The sequence below is a fragment of the Gorilla gorilla genome, chromosome 1 (assembly GCF_029281585.2).
Source record: "Gorilla gorilla gorilla isolate KB3781 chromosome 1, NHGRI_mGorGor1-v2.1_pri, whole genome shotgun sequence".
Classification (NCBI taxonomy): domain Eukaryota; kingdom Metazoa; phylum Chordata; class Mammalia; order Primates; family Hominidae; genus Gorilla; species Gorilla gorilla.
In genome coordinates this window covers 127,548,660-127,576,601 of record NC_073224.2, presented here as the reverse complement: position 1 = coordinate 127,576,601, position 27,942 = coordinate 127,548,660, and the positions used below count along the sequence as shown (strand labels likewise).

The 27,942-nt window shown below is 40.2% G+C and overlaps 1 protein-coding gene across 6 annotated transcripts; it reads left to right on the top strand.

Annotated features, from left to right (window-relative positions):
- Positions 1-403: 403 nt before the first annotated feature.
- On the top strand, positions 404-27,463 carry CIMAP3 (ciliary microtubule associated protein 3). Of its 6 annotated transcripts, none has more exons than XM_055354642.2 (7): positions 493-613; positions 22,322-22,639; positions 22,879-23,018; positions 23,642-23,740; positions 24,483-24,613; positions 26,073-26,190; positions 27,222-27,463. In XM_055354642.2, the coding sequence occupies exons 2-7, from the start codon at positions 22,621-22,623 to the stop codon at positions 27,288-27,290; spliced, it is 576 nt and encodes a 191-aa protein (XP_055210617.1). In that variant the 5' UTR covers positions 493-613; positions 22,322-22,620; the 3' UTR covers positions 27,291-27,463. The 6 variants fall into 6 exon arrangements, with proteins under 6 accessions (XP_018872809.1, XP_055210606.1, XP_055210612.1 ...); XM_063696066.1 differs by having other exon boundaries at positions 514-607; XM_019017264.4 differs by lacking the exon at positions 22,322-22,639 and having other exon boundaries at positions 404-607.
- The last annotated feature ends 479 nt before the right edge of the window (positions 27,464-27,942 follow it).

The following is a 27,942-nucleotide window of genomic DNA, read 5'->3' as shown; positions in this document are numbered from 1 at the left end:
TGTAGATGACTTGCATCCCAATCATTGCTGTGCGGTGTCCTGACCATATTTGGTGTCTCCTGATGCCTTCAGTACTGACTTATTAAACATTTAGCTGTACAGGAAAAAAAAACAAGCTGAATATTTCAAGCATCAGGCAATGTACTTTATATAGGTTATCTCCTACTTAGTGAGTATTGTCCCCAGGTTTCAGGGTGAGGAAATCAAGACCTTGTGAGGATAGGCAAATTGCCAAGGATCACAGAGCTGGTAATTAGTGGACCTCATTCTCAAAAATTAGGCCTCTCTGGCTCTCTTTAAACCACAATGCTGCCTTGCACAAATCAATGTCACAATGACTTGAAGAGGGACTTCCAGAGTGGGGCTGTTGCTTAGCAGCCAGTCTTAGTTACACCCTTCATTTTCTTGGTTAAAGTCCCCATGTGAGAGTGGCAACTCATGGAAATAATACATGAGAGATCCAGGCTTACTGGAAGTTCCCCTGAGGACCTGTTCTTGCCCAGAACGACTGAGGAATCCAGAAGGTCCATGCTATCTTCTCTACCTGGGAGCTTGAGAGGCAACAAAACCATATCATGGATCAGACAGCCATACATCTGGAACTTTGGTAACGGTAATCATGTTCTTGGACTCTGGTAGATGTATGAAAACTCATCCTTTTAGCATTGGAGTCTAACTGGAAAGAAGTAGAATATTCACAAGGTCTCTGATTACACAAGTTCTCTGATTCTGGATGGAGGCAGAGAGAGTGTTCCACTCACCAAATTATTTGCTTCAGCAAGGGCCAGCTCCCATCTTAATAAACCTGCACTGTTTCTTCATTTGCACAAAGATACCATTGGAGCTAGCTGCAGCCCTGGGCATGGAGGTGGTAAAGTGGAAGTGCCTTAATATTTGTTAAATACCAAATATAGGTTAGTCCCTCACTGTATACGATTTGTCCTTGTGTTAGCTCCGAAATTCTTATGGCGTCCTTAGGAGGAAAGAAATGATTCATGCCATTTTATAGATAAACCAAGGCTTAGGAAGTTTAAGTAACTTCCACAAGGTCACATAGCTAGTCAATGACAGACTAATACTTATTGAAAGCCAGTGCTGAGAAATTTCAAAGCCTTTATTCATTCCTCTACCATCAGATGGTAGATGTAGGTTTTAAGAAAGTCTGGAAGATAGTATGTAGAAATTATATTTTCCTCCTCTCTTTCTCTCTTCTCCAGAATAGAGATCTCTATTCTCTTGGACAGGGATTCTCAATCCTGCTTTGAGTGGTAGATTATTTTATAACACTCTATTTATTATCCTAAAATTAGAATTAATTAATGGGTAACATAACCCACTACATATAATTTCACAAACAACTTGGTATAATGCCCTAACTATAAAGTAAAGGAGAAAAAATAATTTCTAACAAAATAATATGGATTTCAGTACATAAATGTTTAGATGTAACTACTTTAGAGACAAAGAAGTAGTCAGATTCTTGCACCATATGTTGTATAATGAATTAGTCTAGATTTAAGAGATCAGAAGTCCTTTCATACAAGCAGTTTAGGAAAATAAAAGAATAGAGTTATAAGTGGACACCAGAACAAAAACCAGTATTAGGAGAACTAATAACACTCCAGATTTACCAATTTCTGATAGCAGAAAAAGGTAAATAGCTTTAGTTGAAATAGGAATAATACCTAGACAAATTACAAGCCATTGAAATGAAAAGAGGAAGAGAGTGTAAATATGCTATTTTTTTACTGATGCATTATATTTTACCTATTTATGGGGTACATGTGATATTGTTACTTGCATAGAATGTGTAATGACCAAGTCAGGGTATTGGAGGTGTCCAGTACTTTGAGTATTTGTCACTTTTATGTATTAGGAACAATTCAAGTCCTCTCTTCCAGTTACTTTGAAATATACAATTTGCTATCGATAACCATAGTCACTCTGCTGTTGAATGACAGAACTTACACCTTGTATCTAAGTGTATGTTTGTACCCGTTAACCTATCTCTCTTCATCCCCCACCACCCACTCACTCTTTCCAGCCTCTAGTATCTATCATTCTACTCTCTATTCTCTACCTTTATGAGATCAACTTTTTTAGCTCCTACATATAAGTGACATTGTCTTTCTGTGTCTGGGTTATTTCACTTAACATAATGACCTCGGGTTCTATCCATGTTGCTACAAGTGACATGATTTCACTCTTTTTTTATAACCAAATAGTATTTCATTGGGTATATATACTACATTTTCTCTATCCATTCATCTGTTTGTTTTATATCTTTACAATTGTGAATACTGCTGCAATAAACACACAAATGCAGGTATCCCTTTGATATACTGCTAGATCATATGGTAGTTCTATTTTTAGATTTTTGCAATTTCCATACTGTTTTCCATAGTAGTTATAATAATTTCCATTTCTGCCAACAATATATAAGAGTTCCCTTTTCTCCACATCTTCACCACCATCTGTTATTTTTAGTCTTTTTAATAATAGCCATTCTAATTGGGGTAAGAGGGTATCTCATTGTGGTTTTAATTTGCACTTTTCTGATGATTAGTAATGTTGAGTTTTTTTCATATACATGTTAGCCATTTCTTTGTCTTCTTTTGAAAATTGCCTGTTCATGCCTTTTGTCCAATTTTTAGTGAGATTTTATTTGTTTTTTATTTTTGAGTTGTTTTACTTCCTTGTATATTGTGGATATTAGTCCCTGTCTATGAATACTTTGCAAATATTTTCTCCCATTCAACAGGTTATCTCTTCAAGCTCTATTGATTGCCTCATTTGCTGCACAGAAGCTTTTTAGTTTAATATAGTCAATTTGTCTATTTTTTTAATTATCTATGCTTTTGATGTCTTAGCCATAAAGTCTTTGCCTAGACCAATGTCCTGAAGTGTTTTCCCTATGTTTTCTTCTAGTAGTTTTATAGTTTCAAGTCTTACATTTAAATCCTTAATAAATCTTATGTTGATTTTTTTATATGATGAGAGATAGAGGTCCAGTTTCATTCTTTTGCATTTGAATATCCATCTCTCTTTGTTGTGTCTGTGCCAGGTTTTGGTACCGAGATGATGCTGGCCTCATAGAATGGGTTGGGGAGGAGTCCCTCCTCCTCAATTTTTTGGAATCATTTCTGTAGGAAAATGGTCCCAGCTCTTCTTTGTACTTCTGGTAGAATTCTGCTGTGAATCTATCAGGTCCCAGGCTTTTTTTTTATTTGTAGGCTATGTATTACTGATTCAGTTTCAGAGCTTGTCATTGGCCTATTCAGGGAATTAATTTCTTCCTGGCTCAGTCTTGGGAGGGTGTATGTGTCCAGGAATTTATCCATCTCTTCTAAGTTGTTTAGTTTTTACGTGTAGACGTGTTCTTAGTAGTTTCTGATGGTTATTTTTATTTCTGTGGGATCGGTTGTAACATTCCCTTATCATTTCTAATTGTATTCATTTGGATCCTCCCTCTTTTCTTCTCTATTAGTCTAGCTAGTGGCCTATTTTATTATTTTTTCCAAAAGCCAACTCCTGGATTCACTGATTTTTTGAATTTTTTTTTTGTCTTAATTTCCTTCAGTTAAGCTCTGATTTTTGTTATTTCTCATCTTCTGCAAGCTTTGGGGTTGATTTGTTCTTGCTTCTCTAATTCTTTTAGTTGTGAAGTTAGGTTAATTTGAGATCTTTCTAATGTTCTGATGTGGACATTTAATGCTATGAATTTTCCTCTTAACGCTACTTTAGCTGGGTCCCAGAGATTCTGGTATGTTGTTATCTTTGTTCTCATTATTTTCAAAGAACTTCTTGATTTCTGCCTTACTTTCATGATTTACCCAAAAGTCATTCAGAAGCATATTGTTTAATTTCCATGTAATTGCATAGTTTTGAGCGATTTTCATAGTCTTGACTTCTATTTTTATTGTGCTGTGGTTTAAGAGTGTGTTTGGTATGATTTTGGTTCTTTTACATTTGTTGAGGATTATTTTATGTCCAATTATGTGGTCGATTTTAGAGTACGTGCCAGGTGGCAATGAAAAGAATGTATATTCTGTTGTTTTTAGATAGAGAGTTCTGTAAAGGTCTATCAGATCCATTGGGTCCAATGTTGAGTTTAGGTCCTGAATATCTTTGTTAATTTTCTTCCTCAGTGATCTGTCTAATACTGTCAGTGGAGTGTTGAAGTCTCTCAATATTATTGTGTGGGAGTCTATGTCTTTTTGCAGGTTGCTAAGAACTTGCTTTATGAATCTGTGTGCTTCTGTATTGGGTGCATATATATTTAGGAAAGTTAGGCCTTCTTATTGAATTGAACCCTTTATCATTATGTAATGCCCTTCTTTGTCTTTTTTTATCTTTGTGAGTTTGAAATCTGTTTTGTTGGAAATTAAGAGGCAACTCCTCCTTTTTACTGTTCTCCATTTACTTGATGGATTTTCCTGCATCCCTCTATTTTCAGCCTATGAGTGTCATTACTTGTGAGATAAGTCTCTTGAAGACAGTACACCATTAGGTCTTGCTTTTTTATCCAGCTTACCTCTCTGTGCCTTTTAAGTGGGGCATTCAGCCCAGTTACATTCAAGGTTCATATTAATATGTGTGGATTTGATCCTATCATTGTGCTGTTAGCTGGTTATTATGTTGGCTTGTTTGTTTAGTTGCTTTACAATTACACTGGTCTGTGTGCTTAAGTGTGTTTTTGTGTTAGCTAGTAGTGGTCTTTCTTTTCTATATTTAGTGCTCCTCTCAGGATCTCTTGTAAGGCAGACCTGGTAATGAATTCTCTCAACATTTACTTATCTAAAAAGGATCTTATTTCTCCTTCACTTAGGAAGCTTAATTTGGCTGGATATGAAATTCTTGGTTGAATATTGTTTTTCTTTCAAAGTGTTGAATATAGGCCTCCAATCTCTTCTGGCTTGCAGGGTTTCAGCAGAGAGGTCACCTGTTAGCCTCATGGGGTTCCCTTTGTAGGTGACCTGACCTTTCTCTCTAGCTGCTTTTAACATTCTTTCTTTCATCTGGACCTTGGAAAATCTGATGATTGTGTCTTGGGGATGATCTTCTTGTGTAGAATCTTGCAGGAGTTCTCTGTATTTCCTGAATTTGACTGTTGGCCTCTCTAGCATGGTTGGGGAAGTTTTCATGGATGATATACTGATACATGTTTTCCAAGTTGTTTGCTTTCTTCCCCTCCCTTTCAGGGATGCCAATGATTTGTAAATTTGTCCTCTTCATATAAACCCATATATATATAATATATATATATTATATAATATATATATATTATATATATAATTATAATATATATAATTTTTATAATATATATATAATATATAATATATATTATATAATATATTTATAATTATATTATATAATATATATATTATATATATTATATATATTATATAATATAATATTATATTATATAATATATATAATATATGTTATATAATATATATAATATAATATAATATTATATTATATAATATATATAATATAATATAATATATATATATATATAATTTTTTTTTTTTTGAGATGGAGTTTTGCTCTTGTTGCCCAGCCTGGAATGCAGTGGCACAATCTCGGTTCACTGCAACCTCCACCTCCCAGGTTCAAGTGATTCTCCTGCCTCAGCCTCCTGAGTAGCTGGGACTACAGGCATGCACCACCATGCCTGGCTAATTTTGTATTTTTAGTAGAGACAGGGTTTCACCACATAGGCCAGGCTGGTCTTGAACTCCTGACCTCAGGTGATCGGCCCACCTCAGCCTCCCAAAGTGCTGAGATTACAAGTGTGAGCCACCACACCCAGTCATAATCCCATATTTCTCAGAAGTTTTGTTCATTCCTTTTCATTTTTTTCTTTATTTTTGTCTGACTGTCTTATTTCAGAGAACCAGTATTCAAGTTCTGAGATTCTTTCCTCAGCTTGGTTTATTCTGGTGTCGATATTTGTGATTGCATTGTGAAATTCTTGTATTGTGTTTTTCAGCTCTGTCAGATCCATCAGGTTCTTTTTTATACCAGATATTTTGTACTTCAGCTCCTGTATTGCTTTATTGTGATTTTTATTTTTCCTGGATTGGGTTTTGCTATCCTCCTGAATCTTGATAATCTTTGTTCCTATCCATATTCTGAATTCTACTTCTGTTATTCCAGCCAGTTCAGCCTGGTTAAAAACTCTTGTTGGAGAGCTGGTATGGTCATTTGGAGGATATACCACACTCTGGCCTTTTGAGTTACTAGAGTTCTTCCATTGGTTCTTTCTCATCTCTGTCTGTGGGTGTGCATTTAACTGCAGTGTAGATTGAGTACAATCACTACACTTCTTTTCTGGATGTTTTCACCAGGCTGAGGCTTTGTGCAGGGCCTTTATTTGAAGCTGACTTCTTGTCTCTGGTTTCAGAGGGAGGCTTGTTAGTGAGGTATTTTTGGTGTTGAAGCTTTGGGGTGTGATCCAGCAAGTGGCATTTAGGCTTATTGGTCAGTCAGTAGACTCTTGCTTGGTTATGCAGCTCCCTATGTTTCTGCACAGTTGCAGCATTTTCTTTTTCAATGCTCTGAAATTGCAGAGTTCCTCTCCCACTTCAGTGCTGGCTGTAGATTGTGACTTGGCACTCCTGAGTTGCCCACTGCAGCTCTGGGGTGATCTCAGTGCTTATGTTTCTTCCTCACCATGGAGGCAGCAGAGGAAGAGATCTTAGTAGTGGTTGTGGCCAAGGGTTACTTGCTTGTCTCCTGGGGGCTCCACCCCAAAGAGATGCAGTTCAGCAATCACTCAGTGCAATCAGCCCAGGATGGAGGGTCTGTGCTGTGGGCCCAAGCCAGGGGTTCCTTGTCTGGTGATGAGCAGTTGTGGGGACCCATGGGAGATGAGCTGGCCTCTTCTCCTCTCCATTTCTGAAAAATATCTTTACTGGGAATAATATTCTTGACTGGCAATTTTTTCTATTCACTTTGAAAACTCAAAGCACTTTGAAAATATCAACCCATTCTCTCCTGCCCTATAAGGTTTCTGCTGAGAAATCTGCTACTAATCTAATAGTTGAATAGACATTCCTTTGTGTGTGACTTGATACTTTTCTCTTGCTGCTTTCAAAATTCTTTCTTTGTCTTTTACTTTTGACAATTTGAATATAATGTGCCTCAGGACCTGTTTGGGTGGAATCAATTTAGCATTCTTTGAGCTTCCTGAACCTGGATGTCTGTCTCTTTCCCTAGACTTGGGAAGTTTTTTGATATTATTTCATTTAAATATGTTTCCCTCACATTTTCTCTTCACTTCTGCAATGCCCATAGTATGGACTTAATGATGTCCATAAATCCTGTAATCTTTCTTCATTCTTTCTAATTCTTCTTTTATTTTTAATCTGCCTGTGTTATTTCAAAGGACATGTCTTTTAAGTATAGAAATTGTTTCTTCTACTTAGTCCAGTCTGTTGTTGAATCTCTTAATTGTATATTTATTTCATTCATTGAATTATTCAGCTCTAGGATTTGTTTGGTTCTTTTTTATGATATCTATCTCTTTGTTAAATTTCTTATTCAAATCATGAACTGTTTTCCTTATTTCATTGAATTTTCTATCTGCATTCTTTGTATCTCACTAGGATTCCTTAATATTATTATTTTAAATTCTTTTTTTGGGGGGGCATTCCATATATTTCCTTGTGATTGGGGTCTATTACTGGAGAATTTTTTTTTTTGGTGTGGGGTGGTGACATGTTTTCTTGCTTTGTCATGTTGATGTGTCCCTACATTGATTTCTACACATCTGATAGGAAACTCATCTCTTCAAATGTTATGCAGTAGGTTTCATAAATAAAGACTTATTTATATGAATGGGTCTTGGGATGTCAGTTCAGGGAGGGTGCATTGGCCTTGTTCTAGGTGGAGTAGTAGTGTGTTCTCCATGTAGTGACCAGCTATAAACCACAATGATGGCATTTGAGAGTTTTTCAGTGGCTTAGGCTGAGAGAATTGGTGGCAATTATTATTTAGTTTTGTCAGAGTGGGCTCACTAAGCTGTTTTTCAGGTCAGGGGCATGTGTGTGCATAGGGTGGGTTGGCCAACTTGGAGTCTGGCTCACCAGGATTGGAGCCACATGGCTGTTATTCTGGCTAGTAGAATGGGCATGTGGTTACTTGGAGGTGTGCCTGCCTGGGCAGTCTGTGGGGCTGTTATGCAGTTGTTTGGCTTCTTGGTTGGCCTGAGGATGTGTCTTCTGGAGACAACCCACAGCAGTTTCTCAGGTCTGTCTGGGACCCAGCTCTATGACTGCTTCATTGCCCTAAGGCCATGTTTGTCATATGTAGCCCATCAGGCTGTTTCTCAGGCCTGGATTGTGGTCATATGGCTTCTTGGCTGGTCTAGTTATGAGTCTGCAGTGGGAGGCCTATAAAGCTATTTCTGTGGCTTGGGACACAGGCCTACAGCTACTTGGCTGGACTGGGGGCATTTCTGCAGACAGTAGACCACAGGGATGTTTCAGAGGCCTGAGATGTAGGCACAGGACTGCTCAACTGGCCTAGGAGTATCTTTGCTTGAGGTGATCTGTGGGGCTGGTTCTCAGGTCTGGCATGTAGGTTCAAGGTCTACTTGGCTGGTCTGGAGGTATGCACAGGGCTTTTCTGAGACACAGACACAGGGCTGCTCAGCTGGTCTGGAAGGGTGGCCTGTGGGACTGCTTCTTCGGCCTGGGACAATGGTGCATAGCTGCTTGGCTGATCTAGGGATGTGTCTGCAGGAGGTGACCCACAGGACAGTTTCTGAGGCCCAGAACATGAGCAAACAGCTGCTCAGCTGGCCTGGGGGCTTGCCCTCCAGGGGCGGCCTGTGAATTTCTCAGTCCTGGGGCATAGATACATATTTGCTCCACCAGCCCAGAGGCGTTTATACCAGATGCCACCTGTGGAGCTGTTTCTCAAGTTCTAATTGTAGGCACAGGGGCACTGGACAGGTCAAGGGCCTGTCTGCAGTGAGTAGGGCATCTCAGGGCTGTTTTTCAGGCCCTGGATGCAGGCCCATAGCCACTCCACTGGCCTGGGAGCATGTCAGATGCTCAGAGGCTTGAGAGTCTCTCCTATTTGGGGAAGCGTGCACAGAAGTTTGGCTGGCTTGAAGGCAGGTTCACCCTGGATGGAAATTTCAGGCTATTCCCCTGGCTGGGGGTGAAAGCAGTGGGAATTGGTTTCCCTGCTGTGCAGGACCAGCATCACAGCCTATCCTAGATCGGGCTCCACACTGCTGGGTTTGCAACATTCAACCACCAGTGGAAGCTTGTGGAATAAAGATGGAGCTGCAGTGCTGGAGAGGTGCAGTGGCTATTGGCCCCCAGAGGAGGAAGCACTCCAGAAGTACCTCTGGTCTCAAGATGGCTCCATGCTGCAGCAGCTTGGCTGATAGAGGGGTGAGGTGTATACCCTTGTGCTCCTAATCTGGGGCAATGCAGGTATGTGATTTCCCAGCACATCTCCAAACTGGGCTCAGGGCTCATGAGGACTGTGGTATTCTCCTGTTGTAAGCACTGTAGGTGTTTGTGGTGACTGGTGGGAATCTTCTGCTTACCTTTTCCCCACAATAGGAAGTCCCTCCTGACTCCCAGCAGATTTGATTCAGGTGGGGAAGGAGAGGCTGCAGAGGAAAGGTGCCTCCATTCTGCCCTCCTGGACTTCCCATGACCACAGATGCATCTTTGCTCCCGCACTGTACTATAGCACTCTGTCTGATACTCTGGTCAAATCTTAGCTGTTTATTTATTGCCTTGGTACCGTCTTCTTTTGGGGAGTGTCAGAAATAAATGTCAGGCATCTGCAATCAGCCCTTTTGCTGATGTTCAGAACCTCATAACCAGAAGTAGGCAATTCTGAGCTGGAAGGCCTGGTCTGTCATTGTCATTGCATATACAGTCCATCGTTGATCAAAATGTCTTTATGTGGTGCGTGACTGTATTAGTATAGAATTGATGATTTTTACTTTCATTAATAGTTCAGGTAATATTAATATTTGTAGGTAATCACAGTGTTTTTTGAAAACAATGTTCACATTATTAGTGACATAAAGCATATTTCACAAAGTACCTTGAAAATATGGTAATCCTTTCTTGCATTGGTAAACTGGTTTGCTTCAGACTAATTCTCCAGCTGAGAACAGGTAGAAAAGCCTGGACGAAATAACTAAAATATATATGTTTAATGATATCAAAGATATACCACGAAAGAAAGAACATGCAAAGCCAAAATCTCAGAGAGAAAAGTGGCGACAGTTTAGGAAGGGCAGGGCTCTAATCATTTACCAGAGCTGAGGCAAATCTGGGCTTAGGGCACCACCTGGAGCTCAAAAGGAGGCAGTGACCTAGCAGTAAAGAATCTATTAGTAAATATATCCAATAAAAACCAAAACAAGCCAGACAGAGAAGGCTGGAATAAATAATACTTCAATGCCAAGACACAGATGTACATTCACAAGAAACAGAAGCAGACAGGGAACCATCACCTCCCCAAATGGACAAAGCAAGAAACCAGTAACTGACCCTACTGAGACCTACTGAACCCTATGTGAGTTCTCTGACCAAAAATTCAAAATAGCAGTTTTAAGGGAACTCAGTGATCTCTAAGATAACACAGAAAAGCAATTCAGAAACTTATCAGAGAAATTTTAAAAAGAGATTTAAATGATAATTTTTAAAAATTTTTAAAATGGAACCGAGAAAATAATTTTCTGAACTGAAAGATTCATTAGAGGCTGTCAACGGCAGAATGGATCAATGAAAGGAAAGAATCGGCGAGGTCAAAGATGGATTATTTGAAAATAAACAGATGCCACGCAAGGTGGCTCATGCCTGTTAATCCCAGCACATTGGAAGGCTGAGGTTGGCAGACCACTAGAGCTCAGGAGTTTGAGACCAGCCTGGCCAACATGGCAAAACCCTGTCTCTACCAAAAATACAAAAATTAGCTGGGCGTGGTGGTACACACCTGTAATCCCAACTACTTGGGAGGCTGAGGCAGGAAAATCACTTGAACATGGGAGGAGGAGGTTGCAGTAAGCTGAGATTGGGTCATTGCACTCCAGCCTGGGTTACAGAGTGAGTCTCTGTCTCAAAAAAAAAAAAAAAAAAAAGACAGAAAAGAAAAGAAACAGAGAAGAAAAAGAATAAAAAACAGAAAATTTCCTACAAGAGAGGAGCCAAGATGGCCAAATAGGAACAGCTCCGGTCTACAGCTCCCAGCATGAGCGACGCAGAAGACGGGTGATTTCTGCATTTCCATCTGAGGTACCGGGTTCATCTCACTAGGGAGTGCCAGACAGTGGGCGCAGGTCAGTAGGTGCAGCACACTGTGCACGAGCAGAAGCAGGGCAAGGCATTGCCTCACTTGGGAAGTGCAAGGGGTCAGGGAGTTCCCTTTCCTAGTCAAAGAAAGGGGTGAAATACGGCACCTGGAAAATCAGGTCATTCCCACCCGAGTACTGCGCTTTTCTGATGGGCTTAAAAAACGGCGCACCAGGAGATTATATCCCGCACATGGCTCAGAGGGTCCTACGCCCACGGAGTCTCGCTGATTGCTAGCACAGCAGTCTGACATCAAACTGCAAGAGGGCAGCGAGGCTGGGGGAGGGGCACCTGCCATTGCCCAGGCTTGCTTAGGTAAACAAAGCAGTCCAGAAGCTCGAACTGGGTGGAGCCCACCATAGCTCAAGGAGGCCTGCCTGCCTCTGTAGGCTCCACCTCTGGGGGCAAGGCACAGACAAACAAAAAGGCAGCAGTAACCTCTGCAGACTAAATGTCCCTGTCTGACAGGTTTGAAGAGAGCAGTGGTTCTCCCAACACGCAGCTGGAGATCTGAGAATGGGCAGACTGCCTCCTCAAGTGGGTCCCTGACCCCTGACCCCTGAGCAGCCTAACTGGGAGGCACCCCCTAGTACGGGCAGACTGACACTTACACGGCTGGGTACGCCTCTGAGACAAAACTTCCAGAGGAACGATCAGACAGCAGCATTCGTGGTTCATGAAAAACCGCTGTTCTGCAAACACCGCTGCTGATACCCAGGCAAACAGGGTCTGCAGTGGACCTCTAGCAAACTCCAACAGACCTGCAGCTGAGGGTCCTGTCTGTTAGAAGGAAAACTAACAAACAGAAAGGACATCCACACCAAAAACCCATCTGCACATCACCAACATCAAAGAACAAAAGTAGATAAAACCACAAAGATGGGGAAAAAACAGAGCAGAAAAACTGGAAACTCTAAAAAGCAGAGCGCCTCTCCTCCTCCAAAGGAACGCAGTTCCTCACCAGCAATGGAACAAACCTGGATGGAGAATGACTTTGACGAGTTGAGAGAAGAAGGCTTCAGACAATCAAACTACGAGCTACAGGAGGAAATTCAAACCAAAGGCAAAGAAGTTAAAAAATTTGAAAAAAATTTAGAAGAATGTATAACTAGAATAACCAATACAGAGAAGTGCTTAAAGGAGCTGATGGAGCTGAAAGCCAAGGCTCGAGAACTACATGAAGAATGCAGAAGCCTCAGGAGCCAATGCGATCAACTGGAAGAAAGGGTATCAGCAATGGAAGATGAAATGAATGAAATGAAGTGAGAAGGGACGTTTAGAGAAAAAGAATAAAAAGAAATGAACAAAGCCTCCAAGAAATATGGGACTATGTGAAAAGACCAAATCTACGTCTGATTGGTGTACCTGAAAGTGACGGGGAGAATGGAACCAAGTTGGAAAACACTCTGCAGGATATTATCCAGGAGAACTTCCCCAATCTAGCAAGGCAGGCCAACATTCAGATTCAGGAAATACAGAGAACACCACAAAGATACTCCTAGAGAAGAGCAACTTCAAGACACATAATTGTCAGATTCACCAAAGTTGAAATGAAGGAAAAAATGTTAAGGGAAGCCAGAGAGAAAGGTCGGGTTACCCTCAAAGGGAAGCCCATCAGACTAACAGCGGATCTCTCAGCAGAAACTCTACAAGCCAGAAGAGAGTGGGGGCCAATATTCAACATTCTTAAAGAAAAGAATTTTCAACCCAGAATTTCATATCCAGCCAAACTAAGCTCCATAAGCGAAGAAGAAATAAAATTCTTTATAGACAAGCAAATGCTGAGAGATTTTGTCACCACCAGGCCTGCCCTAAAAGAGCTCCTGAAGGAAACACTAAACATGGAAAGGAACAACCAGTACCAGCCACTGCAAAATCATGCCAAAATGTAAAGACCATCGAGACTAGGAAGAAACTGCATCAACTAACACGCAAAATAGCCAGCTAACATCATAATGACAGGATCAAACTCACACATAACAATATTAACTTTAAATGTAAATGGACTAAAGGCTCCAATTAAAAGACACAGACTGGCAAATTGGATAAAGAGTCAAGACCCATCAGTGTGCTGTATTCAGGAAACCCATCTCACATGCAGAGACACACATAGGCTCAAAATAAAAGGATGGAGGAAGATCTACCAAGCAAATGGAAAACAAAAAAAGGCAGGGGTTGCAATCCTAGTCTCTGATAAAACAGACTTTAAACCAACAAAGATCAAAAGAGACAAAGAAGGCCATTACATAGTGGTCAAGGGATCAATTCAACAAGAAGAGCTAACTATCCTAAATACATATGCACCCAATACAGGAGCACCCAGATTCATAAAGCAAGTCCTGAGTGACCTACAAAGAGACTTAGACTCCCACACAATAATAATGGGAGACTTTAACACCCCACTGTCAACATTAGACAGATCAACGAGGCAGAAAGTTAACAAGGATACCCAGGAATTGAACTCAGCTCTGCACCAAGTGGACCTAATAGACATCTACAGAACTCTCCACCCCAAATCAACAGAATATACGTGTTTTTCAGTACCACACCACACCTATTCCAAAATTGACCACATACTTGGAAGTAAAGCTCTCCTCAGCAAATGTAAAAGAATAGAAATTATAACAAACTATCTCACAGATCACAGTGCAATCAAACTAGAACTCAGGATTAAGAAAGACACTCAAAACCGCTCAACTACATGGAAACTGAACAACCTGCTCCTGAATGACTACTGGGTACATAACGAAATGAAGGCAGAAATAAAGATGTTCTTTGAAACCAATGAGAACAAAGACACAACATACCAGAATCTCTGGGACACATTCAAAGCAGTGTGTAGAGGGAAATTTATAGCACTAAATGCCCACAAGAGAAAGCAGGAAAGATCCAAAATTGACACCCTAACATCACAATTAAAAGAACTAGAAAAGCAAGAGCAAACACATTCAAAAGCTAGCAGAAGGCAAGAAATAACTAAAATCAGAGCAGAACTGAAGGAAATAGAGACACAAAAAACCCTTCAAAAAATCAATGAATCCAGGAGCTGGTTTTTTGAAAGGATCAACAAAATTGATAGACCTCTAGCAAGACTAATAAAGAAAAAAAGAGAGAATAATCAAATAGACACAATAAAAAATGATAAAGGGGATATCACCACCGATCCCACAGAAATACAAACTACCGTCAGAGATTACTATAAACACCTCTACACAAATAAACTAGAAAATCTAGAAGAAATCAATAAATTCCTCGACACATACACTCTCCCAAGACTAAACCAGGAAGAAGGTGAATCTCTAAATAGACCAATAACAGGCTCTGAAATTGTGGCAATAATCAATAGCTTACCAACCAAAAGAGTCCAGGACCAGATGGATTCACAGCTGAATTCTACCAGAGGTACAAGGAGGAACTGGTACCATTCCTTCTGAAACTATTCCAATCAATAGAAAAAGAGGGAATCCTCCCTAACTCATTTTATGAGGCCAGCATCATCCTGATACCAAAGCCTGGTAGAGACACAACCAAAAAAGAGAATTTTAGACCAATATCTTTGATGAACTTTGATGCAAAAATCCTCAATAAACTACTGGCAAACCGAATCCAGCAGCACATCAAAAAGCTTATCCACCATGATCAAGTGGACATCATCCCTCGGATGCAAGGCTGGTTCAATATATGCAAATCAATAAATGTAATCCAGCATATAAACAGAACCAAAGACAAAAACCACATGATTATCTCAATAGATGCAGAAAAGGCCTTTGACAAAATTCAACAACCCTTCATGCTAAAAACTCTCAATAAATTAGGTATTGATGGGATGTATCTCAAAATAATAAGAGCTATCTATGACAAACCCACAGCCAATATCATACTGAATGGGCAAAAACTGGAAGCATTCCCTTTGAAAACCAGCACAAGACAGGGATGCCCTCTCTCACCACTCCTATTCAACATAGTGTTGGAAGTTCTGGCCAGGGCAATTAGGCAGGAGAAGGAAATAAAGGGCATTCAATTAGGAAAAGAGGAAGTCAAATTGTCCCTGTTTGCAGAAGACATGATTGTATATCTAGAAAACCCCATTGTCTCAGCCCAAAATCTCCTTAAGCCGATAAGCACCTTCAGCAAAGTCTCAGGATACAAAATCAATGTGCAAAAATCACAAGCATTCTTATACACCAATAACAGACAAACAGAGAGCCAAATCATGAGTGAACTCCCATTCACAATTGCTACAAAGAGAATAAAATACCTAGGAATCCACCTTACAAGGGACGTGAAGGACCTCTTCAAGGAGAACTACAAACCACTGCTCAATGAAATTAAAGAGGATACAAAGAAATGGAAGAACATTCCATGCTCATGGGTAGGAAGAATCAATATCGTGAAAATGGCCATACTGCCCAAGGTAATTTATAGATTCAATGCCATACCCATCAAGCTACCAATGACTTTCTTCACAGAATTGGAAAAAACTACTTTAAAGTTCATATGGAACAAAAAAAGAGCCCGCATCGCCAAGTCAATCCTAAGCCAAAAGAACAAAGCTGGAGGCATCACACTACCTGACTTCAAACTATACTACAAGGCTACAGTAACCAAAACAGCATGGTACTGGTACCAAAACAGAGATATAGATCAATGGAACAGAACAGAGCCCTCAGGAATAACGTCACATATCTACAACTATCTGATCTTTGACAAACCTGAGAAAAACAAGCAATGGGGAAAGGATTCCCTATTTAATAAATGATGCTGGGAAAACTGGCTAGCCGTAGGTAAAAAGCTGAAACTGGATCCCTTCCTTACACCTTATACAAAAATCAATTCAAGATGGATTAAAGACTTAAACGTTAGACCTAAAACCATAAAAACCCTAGAAGAAAACCTAGGCTTTACCATTCAGGACATAGGCATGGGCAAGGACTTCATGTCTAAAACACCAAAAGCAATGGCAACAAAAGCCAAAATTGACAAATGGGATCTAATTAAACTAAAGAGCTTCTGCACAGCAAAAGAAACTACCATCAGAGTGAACAGGCAACCTACAAAATGGGAGAAAATTTTCGCAACCTACTCATCTGACAAAGGGCTAATATCAAGAATCTACAATGAACTCAAACAAATGTACAAGAAAAAAACAAACGACCCCATCAAAAAGTGGGCAAAGGACATGAACAGACACTTCTCAAAAGAAGACATTTATGCAGCCAAAAAACACATGAAAAAATGCTCACCATCACTGGCCATCAGAGAAATGCAAATCAAAACCACAATGAGATACCATCTCACACCAGTTAGAATGGCAATCATTAAAAAGTCAGGAAACAACAGGTGCTAGAGAGGATGTGGAGAAATAGGAACACTTTTACACTGTTGGTGGGACTGTAAACTAGTTCAACCCTTGTGGAAGTCAGTGTGGCGATTCCTCAGGGATCTAGAACTAGAAATACCATTTGACCCAGCCATCCCATTACTGGGTATATACCCAAAGGACTATAAATCATGCTGCTATAAAGACACATGCACACGTATGTTTATTGCGACACTATTCACAATAGCAAAGACTTGGAACCAAGCCAAATGTCCAACAATGATAGACTGGATTAAGAAAATGTGGCACATATACACCATGGAATACTATGCAGCCATAAAAAATGATGAGTTCATGTCCTTTGTAGGGACATGGATGAAATTGGAAATCATCATTCTCAGTAAACTATGGCAAGAACAAAAAACCAAACACCGCATATTCTCACTCATAGGTGGGAACTGAACAATGAGAACATATGGACACAGGAAGGGGAACATCACACTCTGGGGACTGTTGTGGGGTGGGGGAAGGGGGGAGGGATAGCATTGGGAGATATACCTAATGCTAGATGATGAGTTAGTGGGTGCAGCACACCAGCATGGCACATGCATACATATGTAACTAACCTGCACATTGTGCACATGTACCCTAAAACTTAAAGTATAATAATAATAAAAAAATCTTTTAATCATCTGAATGTGTCCAAGTATTGAGAAAATATCAGATATATAGAAAGGGAACTTTGTTCCAGAAGGAGTGGTAGCAAAAAAGAGTGGACAAATGTGGGCCTGGGATCATACGGGCCCACCAAATCTTGCTCTGTATGGCCTGTGTGAACTTCGCAAGTCACCGCCTCCCTGAACCTTAGTTTCCTCATCTGTAAAATGGGGGAGATAACAATTTTTACTTTTCAAGGTTGTTGTGAGGCTTACAGGTAATGTATCAACATATGAAGCTTCTCATATATCAGTAGTTAATACTGTTGCATGGCAAATTTCCTTCAAGTTTAATCCCGCGTAGTCAGGCCTGTGATTCTAAGAGTCTGTTGATTGGATGACTCTGAAGCAGCTTTGTTAATAGTGCGGACAATTTGCATGAAGCTTTTTATCATATAATGATCTATGTTAATTTACTTTGGACTTATTTCTCGTTTCACTTGAAAAGCTTTATTTTATATTTGGTGATATAAAATAATGTTTTAATGAAAAAAAAAGAAAATTTCCTACGAGATATACAAAATTACCTCAAAAGACCCAATCTAAGAATTATTAGTGTTCAAGAGGGAGTCGAGCAGGAGCAAGGGGTAGAATCTCATTCAAAGAAATAATAACAGAAAACTTTCCAAAACTTGAGAATGATATAAACATCTATGTACAGTAAGGTCTGACAACATTAAATAGATATGACTCAAATAAGACTACCCCAAGGAATAAACTCGCAAAGGTCAAGGAGAAAGAGACGATCCTAAAAGCGGCAAGAGAAAAGAAGCAAATAACATATAAGGATCCCCAATTCATCCAGCAACAGATTCCTCAATGGAAACTATACAGGCTAGGCGTAAGCGTAATGACATTTTCAAAGTGCTGAAAGAAAAAAACTGCCAGCTAAGAATACCGTATCCAGGTGGCCATATCTAAGTTCTGTACATGAGTGGAAATGATGTGTCCAACTTTCAGGCCTTGCCTTCTTGGTCCCTTTCTCTTTCCACAAACTGAGACCTAGCAAGAGCATCAGCCCTGGAGCCAAAAGTGGAACCCCTTGTTGAGATATCCCTTGTTGAGATAAATTCTTAGTGTGAGAAGGCCAGCTAGGGGTTTGTGCCCAGGAGACCTGTGGGATGAACTTCCTACAGCTTTGCACTGCTGAACAGCCACTCTGATTTGGCATCTCCTTTAGCTGAGTTACAGAGTTTTCAGGGCTGGTTAGGTAATCCTGCCTCCTCCCTTTGCCTCTGCCTGTTTTCAGGTATATTTCTCCCCCCAGGCACTGCGATGTTTCCTGTGGGTTAAGGCAGGGGCAGATCTTCTGCAAGGAAACCCAAGATAGTGGGAAAACTGGTTGTCCATCTCAGTATCACTTTTTCCAATGTAGAAACTGAACTGGAGGAAAATTTTCCACATGCTTGTTCTGGGCAGAATGGCAGGAGGGGTGCCACAGATGTGGAAGTCCAATTCTCTTACCAACTGCTTGGAATTTTTTCACTTCTTGTGGCCCTGGCAACTGTTTTCATATTTGAATTCTGGGATATTGTTGGTGATAATCCCAGTGCTGTATATCTGGTTTTGGTTTTCTAGAAGAGGCAAAGGGTGAAGCCAGTTTGCTTCTATGCTGCTATTTTGGAACTGGAAGTCCATTCATTCACTTTTTTCAGCTTTTCTAATCTGCTGTTAAACCCATACATTGAATTATTATTTTCAGCAACAATACTTTTTATTTCTACAATTTTATTTGATTCATTTACTGTTTCTAAATTCATCTTGTCATTTAATTTCTTAAATATGGTAATCAGCTTTTCCTCTGTGTTGAATTGATTATTATTTAATTCAATAATTTTAAAATGAGACAAATCTATTTAAAACATTATACCAAAAATTGAATCTACTTATCCTCATTAAATTAGACCATTGCAACAGAGCAAGTAATTCCCTGGAATAATAATAATTCTTACATGTCCTCAGAGACAGTCAAGTGAGAAAAGCCATTAACTGTCTCATAAAGCTGTAACAGTCTCCATAAACATCTGGCATCCTCTTGATACTATAAAATGTGCATGATGGAAACTACTGAATTCTTAAGGTCTTCATCAAAACTGGCTACACTATAAAACTTTGTCTAAGTACTCCCTGGTACTAGCAGACACCTGCATGAGTTCCTTCGTGCGTGGTCATCATTCAAAAACTGGCATTTTGGCATTTCTTAGAGCTACCTGAAATTCTGCATTAGCCTATTATCATTACACAGATGGTTATACAGGAGATACACATGACATATAGACAGTCTGTCTTTGACTATACGATGTTCGGTCTGGCTTTACTGAAAAGTTGATAAATTTTGCATCAATCAGGATGTAGATGGGCCCAGTTAAGTTATGTTGATCACATTGGCAATATGAACAGAGATTGATGGGAAATTTCTCTTTCCTTGAGTATACTGGGATCTTTGTTGACTTTGTTTTTAGAGTCTGATCTTTTTCTTTTAGCCTCTTACCTAAGAAGTCAAGCATTTGCTTTATGTTATTTCCTTGCTTTCTTTCACTTCCCTATGGTCACCTTGCAGTCCTGTTGCTTTCTCCAAAATCTCAAACCAAGTATGGTTATTTTAAAGTCCATGTTTAATGACTCCGATATCTGGATTTTTCTGTGGGTCTGTTTCTAGTCTTTTATTATAAGCTCTTGTTTTATATCAAATGCCAAACATTTTGCATGAAAAAAATTGTAAAAATTAGTTGAGTCTCTGGATGATATCTTCAGAAAATACTTACTTTTGTTTATTACATGCAATAAGGATAGAAGTGGATCACTTTAATGCAATTGGGAACTGAATTGGTGCAAAGCTGAACTTCAGGGTTTTTTGACAGCTGGTCTATTTCTTGTTTACCCTTATTCCTAGGGTTTATCTCTTTGAAGTTCTGACTTAAACTTCAAACTGTGTTTTCCAGTCTCCCCTTCTCCATGGCCAACCTAAATCTTGTTTCCGAGTTCTCAGAGGCTGTCTAACCAAAGTTCTGCTCAAATCTTCTGCTTCTTAGCCAGCTTTTTATTTAGCAAGCGTTCCAATGGAACAGCAGCACCAAGGTTGAACTCACCACTTTGGGCTTCTCTTCTCTCTGAGATTTTGGTTCTGAATGTTCTTTCTTTCCGGGTATACCTTTGATATCTTCAAACATATATATTTTACTTATTCAATTCACCTGTTCTCAGCTGGAGAATTAGTCTGAAGCAAACCAGTCTACCAAAGTAAGAATGGATTACCACATTTTCAAGATACTTTGCGAAATATGTTTCATGTCACAAATAATGTAAACATTATTTTCAAAAAGCACATTAATACCTACAAATGTTAATATTACCTAAATTATTAATGAAAGTAAAAATCATCAAATCCATACCAATACAGTCATACACCAACCACATGAAGACATTTTGATCAATGATGAACTGTATATACAATGGTGGCTCCCTAAAATTACAATGGAGCAGCCCTATACAGGTGTACCATTTTTAATTTTAAACCATAGTTTTACTGTTCCTTTTCTATGTTTAGGTAAGTTTAGATACATAAATACTTAATATCATGTTACAGTTGTCTACAATATTCAATACGGTAATGTGCTGTACAGGTTTGTAGCCTAGGAGTAAGAGGCCATACTATAAGCCTAGGTGTGTAGTAGGCTATACCATCTAGGTTTGTGTTAAGTATAGTCTATGACGTTCGCAAAACAAAGTCGCCTAATGACACATTTCTTAGAAAACATCCTCATCACTAAGTAATGGGTGATTGCATTTCTTTACATTTTATTTACTATCAGTATTATTGCAATTGTATTTTAAGTAGACAAAATGCTTGGAGTAAATTATACAATAATTTTCAGACCCTATCTTTATTCCATTTAAGCTTGGCTCCTCATAACAACCTTCTATATTACTGGGCTTTCTGCATTATTTCCTATAAATTTCTTCACAATGTTAATGTATATAACTACTACTAATTATTTTTGTAGAGTCCAACAGGACATATTTGAATGTCATGTGGGACATGGGACAATTCACTGTATGCCTGGGCAATGCAGTGTAGGATGTCTAGCCTCCCTAGCCTGTTGACCAGGAACAACATCCCAACAATTTTTAACAAGCAAAAATTCTTCCACAAATTTCCAAAACACCCTCTAGGAGTCACTGTCACCTTTTTTGGAAAGTCTACCTTAGATCTATAAAAATCATCCCTGAAGGCTGTCCTAATGCGGAGTATGTGTGGATTCCAGGGTCATCACCTGTAAAGGGTCAAAGTATGGACCAGTCACACTGGGTGTTCTGTTAACCTCTAACACCTGGACAACTCCTAAAGCCATCCTAAAAATCGAGTGAAAACAAGCTAGTGTTAATATCCATGACAAAGGCAAAAAAGACAAAACACACTCTGATCTTTTTTTCTTCGGTTATTATTATCTTCAGTGATAATAACCTGTCGTATGTCACCCACCAAGTACCACGTTCTGAACTGTTTTAATCCTGTCATCTTGATCCTCTCAACAATCCTATATAGAGGAATTTTTATTCCCAATTTAGAGATGAGAAAACTGGGGCTTAGAAATTTGACTGCCCCAACTTCTAAAAATAAACTATTAGAGTCTTCTCTGATTCCGTGGCATTCTACCCGGTCCACGCAAGGCCTCCAGTTCTTTTAAAACCTCGCGCCCCCTCCCCACGGCCCCCCGGGATAGAATGGGCAACCTGATTGGAGGGGCTTGAGGAAAAGGAAAAATGGTCTAAGGGCCTAATATGGAACTAGCTGTCAGCTCAACTCCGCCCCCTGCTCCTCTGCTGGGGCGTTGCCCAGGGAGTCCACCCCGGTACGCTGCAGCGGCTGTCTTTCTACTTTCACTTTACTTGCTGGTGGCCCAGACTTCGGGACATTCTGAAACTCACTGTCCTTCCCTCTACAACAGCGTATTCCTCTTGGCCCAGCTTCCAAAGCTATTTGCCGCCCCGTCAACCCGGCAGCCCCTACAGCCGCGAATCCAGGAAACCCTCTACCCGCAGCCCAGCTACTGAGTTTACAGTCCCCTGGCTTTGGGCTCCAAGGTGCGGGTTCCTGCCCCAATAGTGGCTCGGTGGACGCCCCAACTTGCCGCGCAGGCGCGCTCGGGCCCTCTCCCCCTCCCCGCGCTCCTCAGCTGGGAATCACGGGACTAGCCTTCGTTTCCTTGGCAACGCAGTACACAAGTGCTAGCCCTAGCAGCTCGCGATGTGCTTCAGCAGAGCAGGTGAGGAGGGCTGCCGAGAAGCCTAGAGTAGAGGGCAGGTAGGGGGAAGGGTGGAGAAGCTGGGAAAGACGAAGTGGGAGGAAGTGCAGTTCGCCCCCCTTCATGGAGTTTGGCGTGGTTTTGTAAGCGCGCGGTTGGGCCCTGTCCTCTGTTCAGTCTCCCCGACCTTCCCCTCCCGGAACGCGCTCACGTAGACCCAGGTGCCGTCCCTCACATGGAGCCTCTCCTCTTTATTTTAGACGCTGCGGATAACTACCCTTTTGGAACATGTCAACAGAGGAAACTTTTTCCTCACTTCCATCCCCCAAGTTTGATTGGGAACAAGTTTGTCCCTCTTAGGGGATCACCCCACAGAGGGCCTGGGTGTTATTTTTCAGATGTGAGTATTCACTTCCCCTTAGATGCTCCTCAGTTCCCCGGCTACTGAGGGATAGCCAAGTTTCCAAGTTTCGTAAAAGAAAAAATTCTGTGGGACTTGAGATCTCCAGAGTCCCAGCATAAGAAAGCGCTCTGTTCTTCTGCAAGCAGCTGCTTCAGCCAATGCCAGAGATTAAAGGATTATTGCTCCCCGCCTTGCACCTCCATTAAACGCAAGCCCTAGCTTCATATAATCCCTACTCCTTCCTCACTTCCAAAGGCCTCTGAGCCAGTGCCAGTTACCCTCCCATTCCTCCAAACCTCAGGTTGACAGTTGCATTAGAGTAAGTTCAGCTCTGTGGGGCTCCGAAGACTGATTCATTCGAATATATGGCAATGTCCTATAGTCTACGTATCCAGTCACACCCCTCTACAAAGTTACCTGTATTACTTGTGTAATTCTATGGTCTTGACCTCAAAGGAGTCAAGACAAGAAAGAATAATCCCTTGCAGAGAAGTTTCAGATGGGAACATGCTAAGCTCACTCCATTTCGATGGCCCTGATGTTCTCTGACTATGCGTTGTTTTTTCTTTCTTTTTTTTTTTTTTGGTGTTTTTGTTTGTTTTTTAATATACCACCCAAAGGGATATGGCTTGGCATACGACTTATCTAAGATCCCAACCAGTATAAAAGGATATACTTTGGGAGCCAGAACAGCTGTGAGGTTTAAGCCAATACAGAAGGTAATGTGCTGGATTTTAGTGTTATCCACATTGTTGCATGCATTTGCACAGGAGTGCAAAGGGCAGAGAGCAAGAGGGGGGTGATCTAAAAGAATATGCCCTGAAATTAAAGAAAAGTAGGCATTTAAGCAAAAGCTATTAAGAAGCCTATCTGAAAAGCTTGGGTATTAACATTGCAAATATGCGTGTGAGTGTACTGGGGAGAGTGGAAAACAATTTACTGAAGAAATGGTCCCAACACAGGGCTTTAGTGTTGAGATGCCTGAGGTTAAACATTCGAAGCTTGTGTTTATATACATTATATTATCTTGTCAGTTAAATAACAAATTCCAACTTTTCCACCCTTTTGTGTGATTGGGTTTCAAGTCTAAAGTTCAGTAGGGGATCCTAATCTCTTATTGGACGACATTTTCCTGACACTTGAGCTTAAGGAGCAGAGATACTATCTCTAAAAATCTCTCAGTGAGGTGTTAAGCATAGTGGCTGTGATAAGTTGCCTTGGTTCTCTACCCATCCTAGATTTATTTCTACAACCTATACGTTATGTATCACTAGGTAGCTGAACCACACCCATATCTCGGTTTTCTACCTACCGAAGACTTATTTCTGTAGCTTGAGGTGGCTGAACCGTAGCTGATTTATGAACAGAAAGAGGATGATTCTGTTTTTTCTACCTGGAAGGCTTTATGTGTATATATATACATATCACTCTGTAACATAATGATCTTTTTCTTGGAAACAGGAAATGACACCTCATGCAGGCATGTACCAGAAAGTAAGTCCTCAGCAGGAAAAACACAAACAAAATTTTGCTCCATTTAATGTCTTGGTGCCTCGATTTAAGAACTACCCAAAGGACACTTACTATCCCAGGTATGTCTCCTCTCTTTTGGTGCACAAAAAAGCACAAAAAAGCAATAGGAGGAAAAGAAGTACGTAATAAGAAAAGAAGCACGTAAAGAAGGGATGACATCCAAACCATCGCAGTTAAATAAGGAACCATTCAGAGATTTAATCAATTGTCTCACAGATTTCTGGCATTGTAGAATGTAGAATCATAGTTACTCATTCAATGAATTTTTATTAATATGCCAGGCAGTTTTGTAGGTTCGATAGATTTTGCACTAAATCCATCACACAAGGCTCCTGATTTCTTGGGGCTTACATTCTAGAGTCCAGACAGAGCACAGGCAAATACACAAGAAAATATCAATAGTGATAGAGTGACCATATAATTTGCTAGTCAAACCATGACACTTCTGAGAGTAAAAGGGGGCCTATTAATAATTCTACCAAGACAGTACCCATAAGGTAGGGACTGTCATGGGCAAACCAGGAAGTAGGCTGTCCAGGCTACAAAGAAGGTAAAACAGGATGACAATGTGATAGGGAGTGATGGCCTGGAGTCTACTTTAGAAAGGGTTGAAGAAATGACAGTTAACCTGAGATCTAAATGACAAGACTGAGCCAGCCCTGTGAAGATCTGGGGACCGAGCATTCCCAGCAGAAGGAACAGCAAGTGCAAAGGCTATAAATTGGGAAGGAATTTGACGTGAGCAAAAAGGCATACTGCCATGGCTAGAGTGTAGTAAGCAAGTAGGAAATGAGACAGAAATGGAGGGCATGCTGGAGCACATAGGCCTTGCAGGCCAACAGGCTTACTCTCAATGCTTTAGGAAGCTATTCAGAATGTATAGACTTGTAGGGCAAAAGATCAAGGACTTTCTTTTATTGATGAGAAATCCAAGGATCACAGAGTGATGTAACTTTCTCAAGTTGCATTAAGGAAGTAGAAGCATTGAGTCTTGACCCCCAAGTCCAGTCCATTAATTCCTGACAGTAAAGAGTCCACACCAAAAGACAAAGTGTATATGAACAAAGACAATTTTTAAATGACCCCATTGTCAAGAAAATTTAACTGGCTTGGCTTTGCTTTGCCTACATTGCAGATAGATTATCACTGCACTTTTATCACCAACACTAAATTGTAGGCAGTACTAATTCATCACTGCTTTAGATCTCTTTCATCACCCACCGCTTCTAGGACCTTCTCATCTCTCAGCTATAGATACTGAGGTACAGAAATATCTTTTAATCTGGAGTCGATCTGTGCTCTAACTGGATGTCAAGATTGTCAAGTTAGATGTTTAACGCTAACATCTAACTCAAAATACATTAACAGGTAAAGGAATCCCATGCTTAATTAAAAAGCTAATCAATCTGTTGCCTTTTTCCAAGAGGTTAGGCCTAGTCCAGGAATGGCTCTGGTACTGATGGAGTTTGTGTATGATCACTAACTCATTAGACATGACGCTTGTACTTTTATTTCTAGCCCTGGTGCATACAACCCAGAGAAGAAGCCACCGCCAAAAATTGCCTGGCCAATGAAATTTGGATCTCCAGACTGGGCTCAGGTTCCGTGTCTACAGAAAAGAACCCTAAAAGCTGAGGTAATAAGATTGGAACTTCTGTAGAAGACTCTTATTCAATCTAGTACTTTCATAGATATCAGGGACTCTTAATTAGGGGTCTGTGAATGAACTTCAGGAAGTCCTTGGTCCCAAAAAATTATATGCACAATTTTGTGTGTATATGAATGTGAGGAACTTTTTGGAGAATTACACTATTTCATTAGATTCTTAAAGGTATATATGACTAAACAAAAGTGACATTTTCTTATTTGATCCTAAATAACTTTTGTGGTGGGTACAGAGGAAATATCCCTACACAATAGAGGCCCAGATGGATTAAGTGATTTGTGCAGGTTTCACTACTGGAATCCGGATCTTGTGACTCCTAATACATTGCTCTTTCCAACATACCCCTTGAGTACTAGATCACTGAGGAGCCATAGAGAATTCAGCTAAGAGCATGGGTTCTGGGGACAAAACTGCCGGATTCAAATACTAGCTGCAGTATTTACTTGTTGTGTAATCTTGAGCAAATCTTTTGACTTTTCTAAGCCTCAGTTTTTTAATCTGTAAAATGGGTATTACAATAGAATCAATCCGATAAGGTTATAAAGAAAATGTGGAAAATCATTTAACACAGTACCTGATAACATAGTAATTGTTCAATCTGTTAGCTATCATAATTCCAGAGGTGCTTTTTTCTTTCCTAGTAGAACTTTTCATTAATTCTACAATTATTTATTAAATGCCAAATGTATTAACATTATTGCATTAGGGCCTATGGGCAACAACTCAAGAATTAAACATATAGTCCTTGACTTCAAGAAGCCCACCAACTGCTTGGGGATTTATTAAGTAGTAAATAATTCCTAGCATGGTATACACTATAGTAAGATGATAAAGGGTAGATGTACATACAAATTTTGGGAGAATCACTAAGGCTAGATTACTATGGAGTTGAGATTCACCTCTATAATGTACAGTTGTTTTTTTTTTTTGCATAACTGGGAAGACCAGAGGCAGAGGGTTCTCATTAGAATATTGATCTAGACAACATTCTTTCATTGCAGCTGTCCACAGACAAAGACTTTAGAAAGCATCGGAACCGTGTGGCCTACCTAAGCCTGTATTATAATTGAGCAGCTGTGACTACCTTCACATGCTCCTCTTATACACAGACTCTCCAGGACTGAGGACAGAGCTGCTCTTCTTCTTCTACATTACTGTGGCCCTCTTGTCTGGCAGCCTGGAGCCCAGGGAGGGACAAGGGCTTATAGCTGCTGTATGAGAACATAAAGACTAGTGCACAGTGCTATCTCCATCTACTGACTTGTGGTGTACACGTGCGTGTCTGGGTCTGTGGGTTCCTGTTGGGTGCTGAGTTGGGTGATTTCATTTTAGTGAAATATTTGTGGGCCCCTGCTCTCTAGTTCTAATTCCCAGGAGCCAATTTTATATATTCTACCACTAGCCCTGGTCATAGGAGGCTGTTAGCCTATACATATCAAGGGTTTGGATGGGATTTGGGCTTGCTAGATACAGAAAACACTTAAGGCAGATTAAAACATGTATTGGAGCTCTTCCAATTGTGTTGCTCAGTGTGGAGTGGGAAGGTCTTGATTTGGTTGACTTTCCCAGATTGACATAAAACTCAAAAACCAAAAAATTGCCCCTTTCCTATGACATCATCCATTTAGTCTGTGAGTCAACATATATACTGAGGTCCTACTATGTGTTGAGCAGAGGAATAAGCACTGGGGATATGGCAGGAATCAAAATAAACTTATCTAC